Below are 18,218 nucleotides of genomic sequence, written 5' to 3'. Positions count from 1 at the left end.
AACTGAATGTGGTGAAGGGGAGGTGGACGTACAGAGAGGGGGGTATTGAGGGATGCTGCAGAGAGGGAGGGGACACAGACAGAGAGACAGAACAGGGGAGGAAAAAGAGAGTAGGAGGAGGGGATCAAGCTGAGGAGAGAAAAAGCCAGAAATGAGTGAACAACCAGAAGGAACAGCATAAGAGAAGGAATAAGAAACAGGGAGACAGAGAGAGAAAGAAGGAGAATGATGTAGAGCAATGGAGAACACACTCCTTCTGGCAACCATGACAACCGAGGCAAGTGCACACCAAACACGGTGGCTATGATACGGGAGAACATGGAACGAAAGAAAATGGCAAGAGCAGCTCATAATGGCCACCAATATGAAGGATACTTCTTCTTTTAACCCAAATCATTTATGGTGGATTTTTTTCATCCTTCTGCTTTTTTGACTGTTTTTTCCTTATTCAGTCTGTAATGGTGAAGAGGTGTGAGGGTGAATGGAATGCTTTCTGTTGCTGGCCATCACAGAGTGCTTCCCTCATTTTCATGGAGAAATATATTTTAAGTAAAAGTACTTCTATCTTGGTGGAGTTTTTTTTTTTTTGGATTTCCTGAGATGGGCTTAGCCTCACTCACATCACATGTTTCTCTTTTGGAACAAAAAAGCCAAACTGGAAATCACAACTCATCCTTTTCAAAACTGCACCGAAAATCAGAAGACGTGAACCATGTAAAGATAATGTCTTTGGGTGAGTTCACATTTGTAACCTTGTCTAAGAAAATGTTAAATGTGTTGTTTCAGCCTAAGGCTCAAAATGTCTTTCCCCTGCAGCATGTAAATGTATGAATTTTATTGTCTGAATCAACTTATAGCATTTAATAAATTGCATCAACATATCAAGTGAGTTGCACTCACTTAATTCCTAACAGGATTTAGGTTAAAAAAGATTTATTAAATATAAAAGCACATTGCAGTAGATAATTTGTGCAACCCACAGCAAGACCAAATACACTGATGTTACACCTGTTTCAATTTACCTTGCAATATCCTCTTATCCAAACTGAGTAACAGCAGTGTTTGCTGTCTGTGTATGTTACTTAAATACAGACCATTCTACTCAGGGCTTTTAGGGACAGATGACCTCTCTCACTCAGCAACCTTTTCAGTGGACACAAACACAATTAAGTGCTGCACTCATCAGTGACTCTCAACCAGTGATTAACAACGTTATGCCTGAAGCCCCAAATTTATAGGAGGACAAGGAATAGACTAGGCATCTTTCTGTAAATTTGCAGTGAATATAATCAATTAATATTGCCTAAAATTTTGAGAAAGAGGGATACATACAAAAATGCTGTTAAGAATCGTTTGGCATCAGTTCACTGCAACAAAGTGGATTGATCCGTCCGGAAAAAAAAAATCACTAAAACAAGGAAGGTTATGCCTTTCACACACTAATTAATCAGCATAATTGCTGCTCCTGTAACTTCAACAATTAACTAAATTACATCTGCCAAAATATTATCTGAAATATGGGTTAAACTGTGACAGCTATTTTTTAATGCTATTTTCTTTTTTTTTCTATGACACTGTAAAATTGTAGAATCATCAGAGTGTCAATAATGATATAATCATAGTTCCATGTTATCCGGATGGTGTTTTCTTTTTTTTTTTTTTATGTTAATCTCTTTTAATACATTTCATATACAATCACTGAAACTTCCCAGTTGGTAAAATTCTAACACAGTAACAAAACAAAACAAATCCAAAACAGACTGTAATCACTTCAAATAGGTTCAATAACAGTATAACTATTTTGGGTCAAAGTACATAATTAAAATAGACCTTTCACATCTGACACTCCTACTAGTTCTTCTAGATACAATGGACAGAAATGTCCACTGCGTGTTTGGTAGTGTAGAATGACAAATGTTGTAGGCCGAAGGAAAGGTAAAAAAAAAAAAAAAAAATCATGTACTTCAAAAAGACACCGTGTACAGTCCATAATAAAGACACACTGCTTAGTGTCCTCTGTTCTGGGAGGACATTGTGTTTTTAGGTAACAAATGACCGGCATGCACGCTTAAATTAAAGACTAAAACACCAAAGAAAGATTCCAATGTTTTACTACCCACCAGTCTGCTCTAGGTGTGAAAATCTCCATTTGAGAAATATAATGAAGGTCTGCTGTCATACTTCATGCCACTGTACTGCAATACTGGAAAGACAACGCTATGGAAAAAATAGTTATTTCAGAAATGCCTTTTGCTCTAGTGACACTACAGAAGCCATCACCTGATGACCTGATTCTAAATGAAATCAGGAGCATTGAAGCAACATTAGTATTCACTTTAGTTAGTCAGCTTAATGTAAACAACAGGTCATTTACCTGTCTGTGACTTTAGGGTGATGATTGCCAGATGGGTTTGTTTGAGTATTTCAGAAACTGCTGAGCTCCTGGGACTTTCACACACAACAGTCTCTACGGTTTACATAAAATGGTGTGAAAAACAATAACAAACAAAAAATAATCCTGCGATTGGAGGGTCTGCAAACTGAAACAACTTGTAGGTGAGAAAGATCAGAGGAAAATGATTAGACTGATCTGAGCTGACAGGAAATCCATATTAACTCAAATAATCACTCTTTACTCTTTACTTTACTGTGGTGAGCAGAAAAGCTTCTCAGAACATGCAACACACAGGGCTCCGAACCAAAACACTCACTCATGCAAACTGGACATTTTTTCAATAGGTGTAAACTTAAAACTGATGTGTGTGAAAATCCCAGGTGATTTTCTCAATTGGCACCAACAGTCATGCCACAACTAGTCACAGACAGAACATTTCCCCCATTCTGATGTAAGATGTGAACATTATCCGAAGCTTTTGACCTGTATTTGCTTGATTTAATATATTGTGCTGATGCAGCCTAATTGGCTGATTAGATATCTGTAGATATACAGGTATTCCTATTTAAGTGTACAGTGAGTGAATATTCAGTTAGAAAATAAAATGTTCTAAGAAAGAAAGGAAGAACACTAGGATTCCTGCCTGGCTCTCCCATGTATTTCCTAACTACCTAATTAACACCTTAGGTTGAATACCATGTGGTTTCAAAACACAGGCAGAGCCTCTGCTTTTCACCTGCATTTGGATTTTAGCTATGATTAGCAGCCAATGCATTCTCTGTATGTTCTTTTCTTCCTTTCAAATGGTGCATTTGATATGAAGCCTTAGTTAATTTGGCTGAAACACTGACCTCTTGTTGGATGGCAATAAAAAAATGCATTTTTTAGGCACAACAAATGTATATGGCATTTTTTTTCATTGGTTCACCTAAACATCTAATAAATGTTCAATCATGCACATGGGTGGGCTGTTGTCTGCTTGATCTCTGCTGAATAAAAAGCCACAGTGATGATTCTTGTCAACAATATATGAATTAAACACAATATACAAATGGTTTGAGCATTGGCTTTCATACCTATGTTTAGATGCAATAAAAATAAGAGCTCAATTAACATTTAACATGAGAGATAAACAATGGAGTAGCAAGCCCCAAATGAAAGCTGTCCACAGAGCCCTTGAATTATTAATCCCTTCTTTATGATGCCATCACACCACATTAGCGAGAAGCCAACCAAAAGAAATGAATAGAATCCTGCAGAACACCTGTGATCATAAAAGTATCTATAGATTCCCCCAGTTTTCAAGAGCTTCAATTAACCAGGTTCAACCAAAATTATCCAAAGCTTCAGGTTGCTCCAGATTTTTTGGTATGTTAATGAGAATGTAGACAAAATGTCCCATCTCTCTCTCTCTCTCTCTCTCTCTCTCTCTCTACAGTGCAGATTGCATGCATGAAGAGCTTTCTGGTGTCTTGGCATAAAATTTTATACATTGATTTCTTTCCTATTCATGTTATTTTATTAAGAATTAAAACCTGCAGGTAAACATGAGATAGTAGTAACTGTAAATAGTTTGTGAGCAAGTGAAAACAAATGAGACCCCATGGCCTCTGAGGCCTGTGGGGAGACACTGTCAGCATGGTGTCAGTTGTGTGCTGGAGGGTGAAATGCTGCTGGACGATGCAGGTCAGGTGTAATTTATATCAGTGGTAACGCTCATGGGAAAGCAAAGTCTGATCAACATTCTGACTAAAAGTGGAATTGGAAAATCAAACTTGTGTCCGTTCATTAAAAGTTATAATAAAGTTGTCCTACTTCACAAACTTTGGCAGCACAATTAAAACGTCCACTTGGCTGTAAGAACGCCACAGTATAAACATATTTTCAGTCCTATACGGTACTGGTGTTACAGGCAGAGAACACATCAGATGGGATCAGTTCAGATAAGATGAGCAATTTCCTTAGACAACTCAAAAACACTGCACCAACAAATGGATCTTGGGTTTGTGTAGAGTACACATACAGTACATGTGAATACCCAAACCTGATGTGTTAAAGGCATCATAAAAAGTAAAAATAAATTCTCTCTTTATGTGTCTCAGTCTCAGGTCCCCCCCCGCGTTGTTCTACTGCTCCCCATCTCTTTTTCTGTATTTCCCTGCCCTCTCTCTCGCTGTGCATTATCCCCTCCTCTCCCTCCCCCTTTGCTGCCTGTATGTTGCCCCCTCTATGCTGCTCTTTCTCTCTCCTCACAAAGTAATGTTTTTTAACTACCGTTTTTGGCCACAGGCAAAGGCTTGTTTGGTCCACTGAGGGCTTTGCTGTCTGTTTCCTGCAAATGAGTAATTCCTCTTGCTGAAACACACACATTGGCATTGCTCTACCCACACAGATTTCAGGCATATATAGTGGTACTGGTTCTGGTTGTGTCCTGGATATCTTCACAAGTACAATGAATCAGTGGCATTAACCCTTTCCCTGCACTACCCACGCTTTTCCTAAGCTCAGCATCTATTGTCAGTGTCTACTGTCCACTGCATTTTGTGTACAGGTTTGTACTGGCTTACCAAACTATATAAATTGACATATTTTAAAAGCAATTTTAAATCTATGACTCCTATACATATAGATCAGCTTTTCAGATCATCTGTGTATACAAATTAATATTACTATTATAGTATGAAACATGACAAATCATTAAAGATCCAGGTAAAACCTGGAAAGCTGAAAAAAGATTTATATATCAAGATTTTTACACAGGGAGATAAGAGAAAAAATCAGTGTGCGGCAGTAAATATGATCAGATGAGTAGCTGCAAGTAAACACCATAATTGAGAATTGGTACAGTAAGCTTGCAGTGTTCGGATTGGCTTGTTTCTCCTGCAGCTGCAAAACAGACTGCAGTACATTCATCTGCATTCACTAGCTCACTACCCAAGCAGAAAAGCAATCAACACACACTTTAATGCTAGTAGGCTAAAAAAAAACATTACCATCCATCATGTTAGGAATATGGGTCAGACCCACTGAACCCATTCTGAATTCAACAAACATCTGAATGCTGTATTCATCTCCTGACAGCTACTTATAAGTCTAAGGAGTGTCTGGTGGTTGTGTGGGTGTATTTGTGTGGGTGTATTTGTCTCTCTGTGTGTACATGTGTGTGTATGGGTGTTTATGTGTGTGTGAGAATGGGTGCTTATATGTGAGCAAAAATGAATGCAAATTCAAGCAAACTCACAACGGCAAAGCTTTCTTCAATACACGTGCATCAATCCCGAGTAGACCTATCATATATGTCTCATCACTGGTAATAATTTAAAAGAAGAATCCTGTGACTGCAATTTTATCAACTAGTTTTAGGCAAATAAAGCATAAAAATCTCCATAAGTTCTAAGGCAATTTTTGGAAAAATAAACTGCTAAATCAAGCACTTTTAGCTGTGTCAGTTTAAAGAGGATCCTACACTGTGCTCCCTTTCCCTTCACTTTTCCCCACGAAAACCTCAACTTGCTGTCAGATGATAATTAATATAACATGGTAGCTGACGATAATGCTTATCGTTTTTTTAATGAGTAGTATGTGAATGTGTATTTAGTTGAATGAGGAAATTCTATTTTTTATATCTAATTTTGTTGCCACAGATTTGATCAACAATGTTAGCTTATTAACTGCTAAAAGAAGGCTTGCTTATTGCTAATTATTTGGCTTTATACTATAATCATGATTTAGTAGTCCTCAGGAGACTTTTTTTGAAGGTATTTTGTTCATTTAGTGGCTAGTTCGTTATTTTGCTGATGGAAATGCTGTGGATTTAAGAAAATAAACAGAAAAATAAAAACAAACATATCCTTTTACAAAGGAATTTAAAGCCATTTTTAAAAGGTTGATCAGCATTACCTTCTTTTAACAAAGAAACTTTTAACAGTCAGTTGTTTGACCACTGAATGTGAAACCTTATTATTGTACAGTGATTATCTGTTAGTAGGTCTGTGTATCAGTTCTGCAAGAAGATCAAGTCAACAGCAAGCAACATGATCACAGTGATGATTTTTGTTTTTGAACATACATATTTAATGAATATTATGAAAAAAAAAAAAAAATATTCCCAGCTAGAGAGGATAAAGTTCAGGCATTATAAAGGGGAGATATTTTTCTTCTTTTTCCCAGCCTTTGTGGGGAAGAAAATGTCACCATTGGGCACACACAATTCTGATGTACATATACTATTCACTCTATAATTCCCCTTTCTCTCTCCCAGTCCTTGCAATATGTCTTACAATAGAAATAATTCCGTATACCATAGCGTCATGGACATTTAGGACACTTCCTTGACAGACCACCAGAGGGCTACCCTCCATGTTTGAGTTTACGTCTTCTTTAGTTGTAGGTGTCATTTACTTTGCTCAGTTTGCGCACCTTTTTTGTGTTAAGTGATTATTCACCTTATTTAAGTTACTGTTTTTCTACAGTGCCTTGGAATAGCTACTGTAGTTTGTGCAACACTGTAAATAAACTCATTTGCATCCACCTTCAGCCCCGTTTTGTGACAGAAAGCTATCCTAAAACATGAGGCTGCCACATGGGATGTCACCCCACTTCCTGGTTTTGTGGAGGATGTTACATCATCCCACCCTGCCCCATCATAGTAGCTGCTCTGCCTCCATGCTTGGTTGAGGAAGTCACTCTGCCCACATACTTGGCTGAAAACCTCCTTGCTTTGCTGTTGTTCTTGTTCCCTCTTGGGCCTCGCCATGTACCTCGCTCCACCTTGGGCCTCACTGTATATTTCACTACCCATTGGGCCTCTCCATGTACCGTGCACCCACATTGGGCCTTGCTATTTACTTCACAGTATTGTGAAGGTCTCCCTTCTGCTGCAAATTGAGGCATGGTCTCCAGTCCATTAAAGAAAACCTCTGCAGGTGTGCTGCGGTATCAGTTTTAACTCCTTTAAGTTTCAACTTGGGGCCTTTGTGTATCAGACTTGTTTGTCCAGAACATCTCATAGATGCTTGATTTATCTCTGGGGAATTTTGAGGCCATAGGTAGATGGTACATGTCAAAGTAACATCCATGTGAATGCCACTACTCAAGGTTTCCCAGCAGAACATTGCCCTGAGCATCACACTCCATCCCCTATATTGCTTTCTTCCCATATAGCATCTCTTCCCCGGGTAAACATTGTACACATACCCAGCTGTTCACATGATGTAAATGAAAACATGGGTAATCTGATCAGGCCACCTTCTTCCATTGATCCATGGTCCAGTTCTGATGCTCACATACCTATTGAAGGCATTTTCAGTGGATGACAATGGTGGTAATATGACCAGGCTACAGCTACACAGCCCCAAACACTGCACTGTTTGATGTACTGTATGTTCTGAAACATTTCTACCATAGCCAGCATGAACTTTTTCATCAATCATCACTAACAGATTCTATAGTATACAGTTATAAAAGAAAAATATTTATAATCACGTTACCCTGTGTCACTCAGATAAGGATGAATTCCCTTCCCAGATAAGGATGAAGTCTAAGGGAGTTTTCCTTGCCCTTGCCCCATCACCTCTTGCTCATTAAGGATTCGTTTAAATCTATATCTGGATTTCTGTAAAGATGCCTTGTGACAGATGACCATTGTAAATAGTGCTATATAAGTAAAACCGAATCAAACATTTTTGAGTGATATATAGGGGTGACATGTATCATAAATATAGATGAAGCATTATACATACTAGCAGATACTCTGCCAGTATTCCTATCATACTTGTGATAGTTTCACATGAATGAAAGAGTGGGTGTAGCATGTTTATCAGGATCAAACACACAACTCTCTCAATCCACTTATCCTAGTTCAGCCTTCTGAAGAGGTATCAAACTGGGAGGAATGCAGAACAAGCACAAAAGAAAGATGGGGAATGGACACATTTTGGATCAATATCACTGCAGATCCAAACAGCTACTCCTTCTTTAGAAATGTATTTATATTCATATGTGAAATGAATGGGTTTTTACTGCAATACAGATTCCTCCTCTACTTGCTTTAATATATACAAGACAGTTCTCAAGGCTTGACACTATATTCCATATTCCCATATGATTCCACCTCCAAGAAATACCCATAATAACCAGTTAAAACCTTGTTTTAATATTTATAAAGTTATACATTCTGTAACAATATAGTACAATGTACAGTATAGTTCACATTAATGTCCATAAAACAAATACAGGTCCAATAGAAAACAAACTGAAATAAAACAGTATTACTAAAAGTATATAAAAAGAATAATAATAATAATAATAATAACAATAATAATAATAAAGAACTGTTAACTCTATTAAAATCTCATAGTCAATGCCAATTCATTGCTGAAAAAAAAAAGATTCCACTCGAGAATTCTAACATATTTTCCATAATAGCTGATGTGACAATTAAATGATTTCAAGCTTTTTTAAGATAAACATTTTTTCTACTGTTCTGCATTACTGGTTTTCTAAAAAATTAATGTTGCTATTTGAAAGATATAAAAGGATGTTGCATTGTATTCCTCTCTTTCTAGATTCACAATCGTGTTGCAGAATGTTCTTTCCTATTTAACTCTGCAAGGTTTCACACAGTTATTGCACCAATTGGTCAAAAGTGGAACTGCAACAAGCACTGATATACAATTATGGGCAATAATCATGCTGGTCTAAGCTCAATCTATGAACATTTTCAGTAGAAGACAGAAGACAGAACTGTTAATAATCATGATTACAATAAATGATTATAATCACAATAAATGATTATAATCATATAATCAAATTGTAGGTGTAGCCAAGGAAGTATAAGTGCAGAAAGTGTGTGCATGATGCATACATTGAAACTCATGGAGAATATATTGTTAATATAAACTATTACAAATTAATATTGTCTTTATTTTATCTCTGCCCAGTTTAAAGTGGTCGTATTCATGGCAGTATCTGTGGATCATGAGAATGCGAGAACCCAAATGTTTTGGGCACAACATTCTATAGAATTCTCTGCTAAAGAGTCAGTTGTAGGTAGTCCCTTATTCTTTATTCATCACACAGTCTTGAAATGTAACAGATTCTTTGTTTCTTTTCTGTCCAGATTTCTGAGATCTAAAATTCTCATGAACCTCATGGCACAGCTGTACTACAAGAAGGCGAGTTATTCGCCGTACCGTGACAGGATACCACTGCAAATTGTGCGGGCAGAGGCCGAGCTCTCAGCAGAGGAGCGGGCCTACCTAAGCGCAGTGGAGAAGGGGGACTATGCAGGTGTTAAGATGGCCCTTGAACAGGCTGAGATCTATTATAATATTAATGTTAACTGCCTGGACCCACTAGGACGCAGTGCTCTTCTAATTGCCATTGAGAATGAGAATCTGGAGGTAATGGAGCTGCTGCTGAGTCATGGTGTGCATGTGGGAGATGCTCTGCTCTATGCCATCCGCAAGGAGGTGGTGGGTGCAGTAGAGCTGCTGCTATCCTATAGGAAACCCAGTGGTGAAAAACAGGCAAGTAACAACATGTTCATTTAAAAATAATGAATAGTCATTGCTTGTGTTCCATTGCAGCTGGAATAGGTCTTAACACCATAAAAAAGAAACTCTCGCTTTGGAAGTGCAGCTCTAATATACATAATATTGTCAGTCCTAGAGAGCAAGAGAAAAAAAATAAGAAGCTCTAGACTGACTGATTCTTTTCACTCTAACTGTAAAATCAATCTGGAATAACCTTTTTTCTATTTCGTGCAAGTGGGCAGTGATCGTTGAGGGTGATTTCAAATTTACATAATGTATAATGGCTGATGCCATTATCCAATGTGACTTTTAACTGAGAAAGGATGCAGCTGAGCAGCTGAAGGGTTAAACAGAATCCTTGCAAAAGACCCAACAGTAGTTAATTGTTAGATTTAGGAGAAGGTGTCTTCTTCACAAAACCATGAATCCAAGAAGGTGTCTACTTCCAAGAAGACCACTACTGCAATTTGGTTGCAGGGAGAACATTGTTGATTTCTGATTCTGGACCCAGTTTCTTTCTATAGACCTCTACTGTCACAAATCTCCGTTCAACCAAATTTTCATAAAATAAACACACTAAAAGAATTCCTGAATCAGTTTGCCTGCGTCTTTGCCTCCTCTAAAGATTCTATCACAAAACTTTAACATATAAGGCTTGCAGATTAGATTGAGTGTCATAAAGTCTTAGACTTTGAATTTTCTCTAAAATGGAAACAACCTTAGACAGAATTCAGCAATCAAAAGTCCAAAGGAATCATTTCAATGTTGATTCCAAAGTACTTGCACATGCTATTTGCAACAGTTACACTGTAAAAGCATTCAGTAAACATCCTATCTGTCATATTTAATTTGAAGTCAGATGTCAGATGCAAAGTCAGCCTTATATTAGATGCATTCATCGAATTCCAAAAGCATTTTTTCAGGGCATTATATCGAATGCTTTCATTAAATTTAATTTCCATTGTACAGAAATATATTCTATATATTTAAATGCAGGTTTTGCTGCTAGGTAGTATATGCGTATTGTACACTTTGCCGAGTCCGGTCTGTTCTGAGTGGCATCCTTGTGGATGTGATCGAATGTGGTGCTTGTGATCTTGACAATTTTAATTAATCTATCCCTTTGACAGATGTTAAAGTGCAAATAATTTGTTTATAATTTAGTTATTTGCTTGATAGATCTGAGAATATCTTATACTTTAGTCTCATTATTAATTTTAAGAATTCAAAAAAACTATTGCAAGGAGTTAGATATGGCAAATATGGTGGATGTGAAGCTTTTCATGACCATGCATCCCAGCTAGTCTCCAAAACTAAAAATTAATAGCATAATAAATGATGTGCATCAAGGCAATGATGATTGCATTTTTTTGACTCGCCTACAGGAAATGCACCTGCACACACTCCATCACTTCGTTTTTAAGCAGGAACAATGTGGTTATTACTTCATATTATAAAGAATCTGGTATTTGCCAGATCTCACTCCTTGTGACAGTAATAATAATAACCCTGCTTTTCAAGCAGTTGTCAAATTACTTTTGAGCCTGCAAAAATGGAGATACTATGTAAAAATGACTGTAATTCCTAAATGCTTATTGTAGTTTTTATTGTTAAACCCCTTGAATTAAAGCTGAAAGTCATGATCTGAAATTATTAATTTGTGTTTGAAAACACATAGCATTTTGCAGACATTCTTATCCATAGCAATTTAAACCTAAACTAGTTATCTTAACCTTAAGAGTGACCATGAAAACATGCAGTTATCAATGCAAAATCTTGTGGTATGTGGTCTACATATATTGATTATTTTTTTATTATTAGGTACCTGCACTAATGATGGACACCCAGTTCTCAGAATTCACACCTGATATCACTCCTATCATGTTGGCTGCACACACCAACAATTACGAGATCATTAAACTGCTTGTGCAGCGCAAGGTTACTGTGCCACGGCCACACCAGATCCGCTGTGACTGTGTTGAATGTGTGTCAAGCTCAGAGGTTGACAGTCTTCGTCATTCACGCTCCCGATTAAACATCTACAAGACATTAGCAAGTCCTTCACTCATTGCTTTGTCCAGCGAGGATCCTATTCTCACAGCATTCCGTCTAGGCTGGGAGCTGAAGGAGCTCAGCAAGGTGGAGAATGAATTCCGGCAGGAGTATGAAGAGCTCTCACAGCAATGTAAGCTCTTTGCTAAGGACTTGCTGGACCAAGCAAGAAGTTCCCGTGAGCTAGAGACAATCCTCAACCACCGTGATGACCACAGTGAAGAGCTGGACCCCAGGGAATGCAGAGACCTAGCCAAGCTCAAGTTGGCGATTAAATACCACCAGAAAGAGGTAAGTATGTTAAAGGTTTGGAGCTATTTGGTAAATGGAAAAGATACAGAAAATAGGAGGAAAATTTTTAAAAGAACATTATATCTTGCTTGGCCAAACATGTATCGATCTAAAGCCCAAAGGTTTGTAAATAATAGCAATGAAATATTTAATTTCAACAAGGCCAGTTAATACAGTATCATGATATCCACATTAAAATTGCAAATAAAATAAAAACATTGCTAAATCTTGATAATAAATAAAAAAAAAAAACACATACAATAAATTTGGCTGTTACAATAAAAACAACTATTTACTTATCATTTGAATTATGATTTTACAGTTAAGCTATTGCTTTTTCTAAGCAGAAAACATTTATATGGGCAAATAGATACAGTACAATGAAAATATATGTCTTTGTAGTGTCACAGTTGAAATACAGTTTATGTCCAATAGAAGTTATACATTTAAAGCATACATGAAAAACATGAAATGGCATGGTTTTTAAATTTAGAATTGCAGATTATTAAATTCCCCCTGTATGTCATGCCCTAGGTGTGTGTGTGTAAAGTTGTGAACAAAAGAACACCCTTCAACAAGTCTGTCTTTAATTATTAATGCATAAATAACAATTGTGTGCTTGTTACCAATATCTATAAAAAAAAACAAATTCTCCTGTACAACACTTCTTTACACTACTTTATTAAGGTTTGAGGATTTTCAGATGTTGATTTGCTGGTTGTTGGTTTGGGAACACTGTACTATTGCATGATGACCAAACATTAGAATGGGAAAAATGTAGGATTTCTGTGGCTAGGATGTTGGTACCGGCTGAGCTGGTATGAGTATATTGAAATTCTTTGCAATTTCTCTAGATTTTACAAAGAATAGTTTGAAAAAGAAAAACATTGAGTGACTGACTGTTTTGTGGGTGGAAACACCTTGTTGATGAAAGAGTTCAGAAGAAATGGCCAGATTCTTTCAAGCTGCCAGGATTATCATAATAACTTATGTAATCATACTTCACACCCATGGTGAGAAAAACATCTTTGCATGCACAAAACGTCGAAACTTCAGGTGGATACGCTAGAAGAGCGGAAGACAATATTGGGACTTGTTAATTTTAAAAGAGAGGAGAGATAGAGAGACATATTATCAAGCATTTTTATTATAATGTAGTGGATAAGTATAATGAATTAGGTGACAGAGACATGAGGGTATCCTGGGACTTAAAGTGGTCAGTCACTACACTGTCAACAAACCTGAATGAATGTGAAAGAGTGGTGAACAAAACACTATTCCTATTGAATATTGCAGTATTCCCACAGTATTGTAGTATTTCTTCTTCTACTTTCTTCTCTCTATCCTCAGCATCCTCTACTCTTGCACCAAATACCTTCATGTCCTCTTTCAACACATCCATATACAGTATCTCCTCTTTGGCCTTTACTCTTGACCTCTTACCTGGCAGCTCCATCTCCAACATCCTTCTACAAATATAACCATCTCAATCCTCTGCACATGTCCAAACCATCTCAATCTAGCCTCTTTGATCTTGTCCCCAAAACAGACTGCCTGAGCTGTCCCTCTGATGTGCTCGTTCCTAATCCTGTCCATCCTCATCACTCCTAAAGAGAACCTCAAGATCCTCATCTCTGCTTCAGTGTTTCTAATACATTCTTATACTGCACATGAGGTCATACAGAGTTACTCTGCAATCAAAGGTTACTTTTAGCTGCATGTGGTTCTAGTATATGTACAAGCAGGATGTTAATAAGCATTCACAGTCTGATGTCCTTTACACATTCCTCAACTTTATGAAGCTGGATCCTCTCATCTGCAGAAAAAACTGTCAAAACAGTGGAAGCTAATACAATATTTGCAAATAATTTCACCCAGAGATAGCATATATAATATACATAATCCTTTTAGTACATATTTTGTTACATATGTTTAATATGTTACATATGTTATTTAATCAGTAAACAAAAAAGGTACAAAAGTTTTTTGGATGTCAGTTAAAAAAAGTAGTCTCAGGTACAATTTGTATATATGTATATATATATATATATATATATATATATATATATATATATATATATATATATATATACATACAATATATGATTATATATACAATATGATTTCTTTGCATGATTTTTGTTATTGTTGCTACATAATGATGTTCATATATCTCTGATGTATGTTTCTGTCTTATTCCTGCTTAATCTTGCTATGGTATTTAATAATGCAGTAGATAATATTCAGTTAAAGTGAAGAGATTTTCTCCTTGCTTGAAATGCTACTAATTTAGTTTGATGCCACTTATAGTCAAATTTTCTGATGGTCTGTTTTAATGTGTGTGTGTGTGTGTGTGTGTGTGTGTGTGTGTGTGTGTGTGTGTGTGTGTGTGTGTGTGTGTGTGTGTGTGTGTGTCTGATCATTCTACCCGGCGTTAGGTTTTTATCTTTAATTATTTTTCTCTTAAGTGGAGCTACATTCTCTAGAGCATAGTGAAACGCTGACACTAAGTATTCAGTCACCTGATCAAATCCAATCATAGCATTTGATCCCCATATAACTCTGGGAGACTATTGATAAACCTTAATAATCTGATATGAATATACATTTGACATTGCATATATTGAGACCCTGAGATGAGATAATGGCCTGAGATAGCTTCAGACTGTGGAAATGCAACTATATTTGTTAGATTTAATCAGAATGTTAGTATTAAAATAAGAGTATTACACTATTACTGTATGTGAGCCCTATAATGTTCTGATTATCCCTTACCAAATCTAGAATGCACACAAAACCTCTAGAGTCCACAAAACATCTACTGTAGCATGCATTGCTGTAAAAACTTGTGCCCAGAATGCCAATGGTGTCCCCTGTCCACCACTGAAGGCATCTACAATGGGCACATGAGCACTGTAACTGGAGCATGGAGTAATGGAAGAAGCAGGCCTGGTCTGATAAATTAGTTTGTACATCATATTGATGGCTGGGTTGGCAAGCTAGCAGAAGCAGTGTGATCCTGGGATTTTGGCATACATGTGGATGTTACTTTAACAGCTGCCACCTATCTAAACATTGTTGCAGACCAAATAAACCGAATAAAATTTGGTTGAAAAATTTGCCTGAAAATTTGCCTTCGATTCCCGCCTCCGCCTTGTGTGTGTGGAGTTTGCATGTTCTCCGGTTTCCTCCCCCGGTCCAAAGACATGCATGGTACGTTGATTGGCATCTCTGGAAAATTGTCCGTAGTGTGTGTGTGAGTGAATGAGAGTGTGTGTGTGTGTGTGCGCCCTGCAATGGGTTGGCACTCCATCCAGGGTGTATCCTGCCTTGATGCCCGATGACGCCTGAGGCACAGGCTCCCCGTGACCCAAGGTAGTTTGGATAAGCGGTAGAAAATGAGTGAGTGAGTGAGTGAGTGAGAAATTTGCCTTGCCAAACTGCAAAAAATTTGTTCCGGACTGGTTTGAGGAACATGACAGAGTTCTAGGTGTTGACTTGGGCTCCAAATATCTTGGTACCAGATACCACAGCACACCTTCAGAGGTCTTGTGAAGCCCATGCATCAACAGGTCACACACAGCCTAAAACAATATTAGGCTGGTGGCTTTGATGTTATGGCTGAATATGTGTCTGTGTTATACTGTAAACGAAAGTAGTTATAGATATGATAGTGATGAGTCTAATCTGTTAGCTGATTAGTTTCTTAGTTTTTCTTTATTTACTACTACTACTAGGCTGCATGTAATCAACTATACTAATGTTGGCTTGTGGGGGAATCACAGCTATCTGTGCATCCACAAGAAAGAGCATTAAGATACTTTTTCAGAAATTGGTCCACAACTTTAGCCATGCCTGCCATTTACATTTTGGAAAAATGACTACATATTGAAATCTGTTGCTTTTCTGTCACTTCAGATTATTTGTTTATAGCAGATGGTAAGGATCACACAATTGTTATTTAGGTCCTGATAAATTAAAAAAGGGTGTACTTTTTAAGCAGAATGTATTTTTAAAAATAAATTCATTGCATATTTATGTTTAAAAAGCAAATCAACATCAGCAGAGCTTATACTGTTAGATATGTATATCTTACATAACTATGTGTTCTGTCTTTTTCTTGATGCAGTTTGTGGCTCAGCCAAATTGCCAGCAACTACTGGCCACACTGTGGTATGATGGCTTCCCTGGATGGCGGCGACGTCACTGGGTTGTTAAGTTGATAACATGTTTCACCATTGGCCTACTTTTTCCTGTCTTCTCCATTGTCTATCTGCTGGCACCAAAGAGCACACTGGGACTCTTCATCAAGAAACCCTTCATAAAATTCATCTGTCACACTGCCTCATACTTGACCTTTCTCTTCCTCTTGCTCTTGGCCTCACAGCACATTGTGCAAACTGACCTGCATGTTCAGGGTCCACCGCCCACCATTGTGGAATGGATGATCCTACCTTGGGTTCTGGGTAAGGATACTTGTTAAGAAGGCCTTCACATCAAGGCCTACAATCCATTCACATCTATAAAGCATGTCTATGTAGTGGTAAATATGTTGAAAGTAATTTAGGCATCCCATGTCTGTCTGTCTTTTAAACATTTTGGAGCCAAACCTAATTGCCTAGTTGCAGTATTTTAATACTTGGATAAAATCTAAACAGTGCTGCAAGGTTTCAACATGTTAAGAGAAAGTCTACAAATTAGTATAGGCACTCATATGAAGGGCATCAAGTGTAATATTATAATAGTGTGCCATAAGGTCCCCTGTGATTGAATCAATAAAAAGTGATAAAGAGCATCTATGTGCTAGCAGAAGTATCTAAAAATTCTTGTTCAGTCTACAGAGTTTTAGTATACATGTACATATGTGCACTTACATATGCAACTTTTTTTTTGTTTTGTTTTTTTTTTTTTTTTTTTTACATTTTTACATATTTTCCTTAAAGACACTCAAAACTTGATTAAACACAAAAGGTTCCACAGTGATTAAAAAGTTTCACAGTGATTAATGGTGACTCCACTAAACAAGTCATTAGACAGCAGACGTAGACAAGGGAGCACCTAAACTGTTATCTTCTTTAGATTTTAATGACCACACCCTGGTAGAAACTGGCAAATGAACATGATAAGCTCTTATGTTTTATACATATGGCATGTTAAATAATAATGTGTGTTAAAAGAAAACTGCTGCAATGTCATTTTTATATATGAACAATTAGATATTTCATAGTGAAAATGTTTTATAATATAGATTAATCTTAACAGAGTTTTATCAAGGTTCACCTGATTTTGAAATCATGTTTAGATGCTTTTTTTTTTTTTACATGAAGTGTTTATATAAACAACTGCTTAATGGTAATTTAATGCAGCTTTTATGCTCAGTTCAGCAATGAAATTCTGTCCCTATACTGATTGGCATGGCCTAGGACCTAATGAATACTCAAACTCTCCCTACAACAAAAAACATCTTACAAAAAATCTAATCTAGACATCAACAACGTTTATTTAATCTATGAACCCCAATCCAGAAATTTCAAATGCCGCTCAAACTGAAGAAGAGCCGCTGTCCTCTTCTTCAAAAATGAAAGCTTTTGGCCCAATGTCACATCTCCATCCTTGATTTGCCATTACTGAGGGCTCTGGAGAATTACAGCACAGCCACTCCCAAAGTCCTCACTTCCAGTCTGAAAGAAATGGTCTTAAGCAGCTTTTCAATGCTATGTTAGACCCAATAAAATAAAATAAAAAAACAAAAAAAACTTTGTTATACTCAACCTAATAATGTAGATACCCATTTAAACCTAATCCCAGGTGACAGCCAGGATCACATACCATTTAAGTCAGAGGCCCCAGGCTCCCTAGCCCAAACACACATGGTAGGCCACTATATTTAGTCACACTCACCAAAGATCAGTTCACTAGAGTTAGGCTATTTGCCAAAGAAGGCC

At 37.1% G+C, this 18,218-nt stretch overlaps 1 protein-coding gene across 1 annotated transcript in view; it reads left to right on the top strand.

Annotated features, from left to right (window-relative positions):
* The first annotated feature begins 124 nt into the window (after positions 1–124).
* trpc5a (transient receptor potential cation channel, subfamily C, member 5a) overlaps positions 125–18,218 on the top strand; it is a 35,888-nt gene continuing 17,794 nt past the window's right edge. Inside the window, exons 1-4 of the mRNA XM_060891562.1 lie at positions 125–733; positions 9,516–9,924; positions 11,752–12,273; positions 16,403–16,739. Of these exons, the coding sequence (XP_060747545.1) occupies positions 9,538–9,924; positions 11,752–12,273; positions 16,403–16,739 (1,246 nt within the window). The 5' untranslated portion in view covers positions 125–733; positions 9,516–9,537. The remainder of the gene's footprint in view (positions 734–9,515; positions 9,925–11,751; positions 12,274–16,402; positions 16,740–18,218) is intronic.

Source organism: Tachysurus vachellii, chromosome 17 (assembly GCF_030014155.1).
Source record: "Tachysurus vachellii isolate PV-2020 chromosome 17, HZAU_Pvac_v1, whole genome shotgun sequence".
NCBI lineage: Eukaryota > Metazoa > Chordata > Actinopteri > Siluriformes > Bagridae > Tachysurus > Tachysurus vachellii.
The sequence above is the reverse complement of the archived record's forward strand: the minus strand, read 5'-3'. Positions and strand labels throughout refer to the sequence as shown.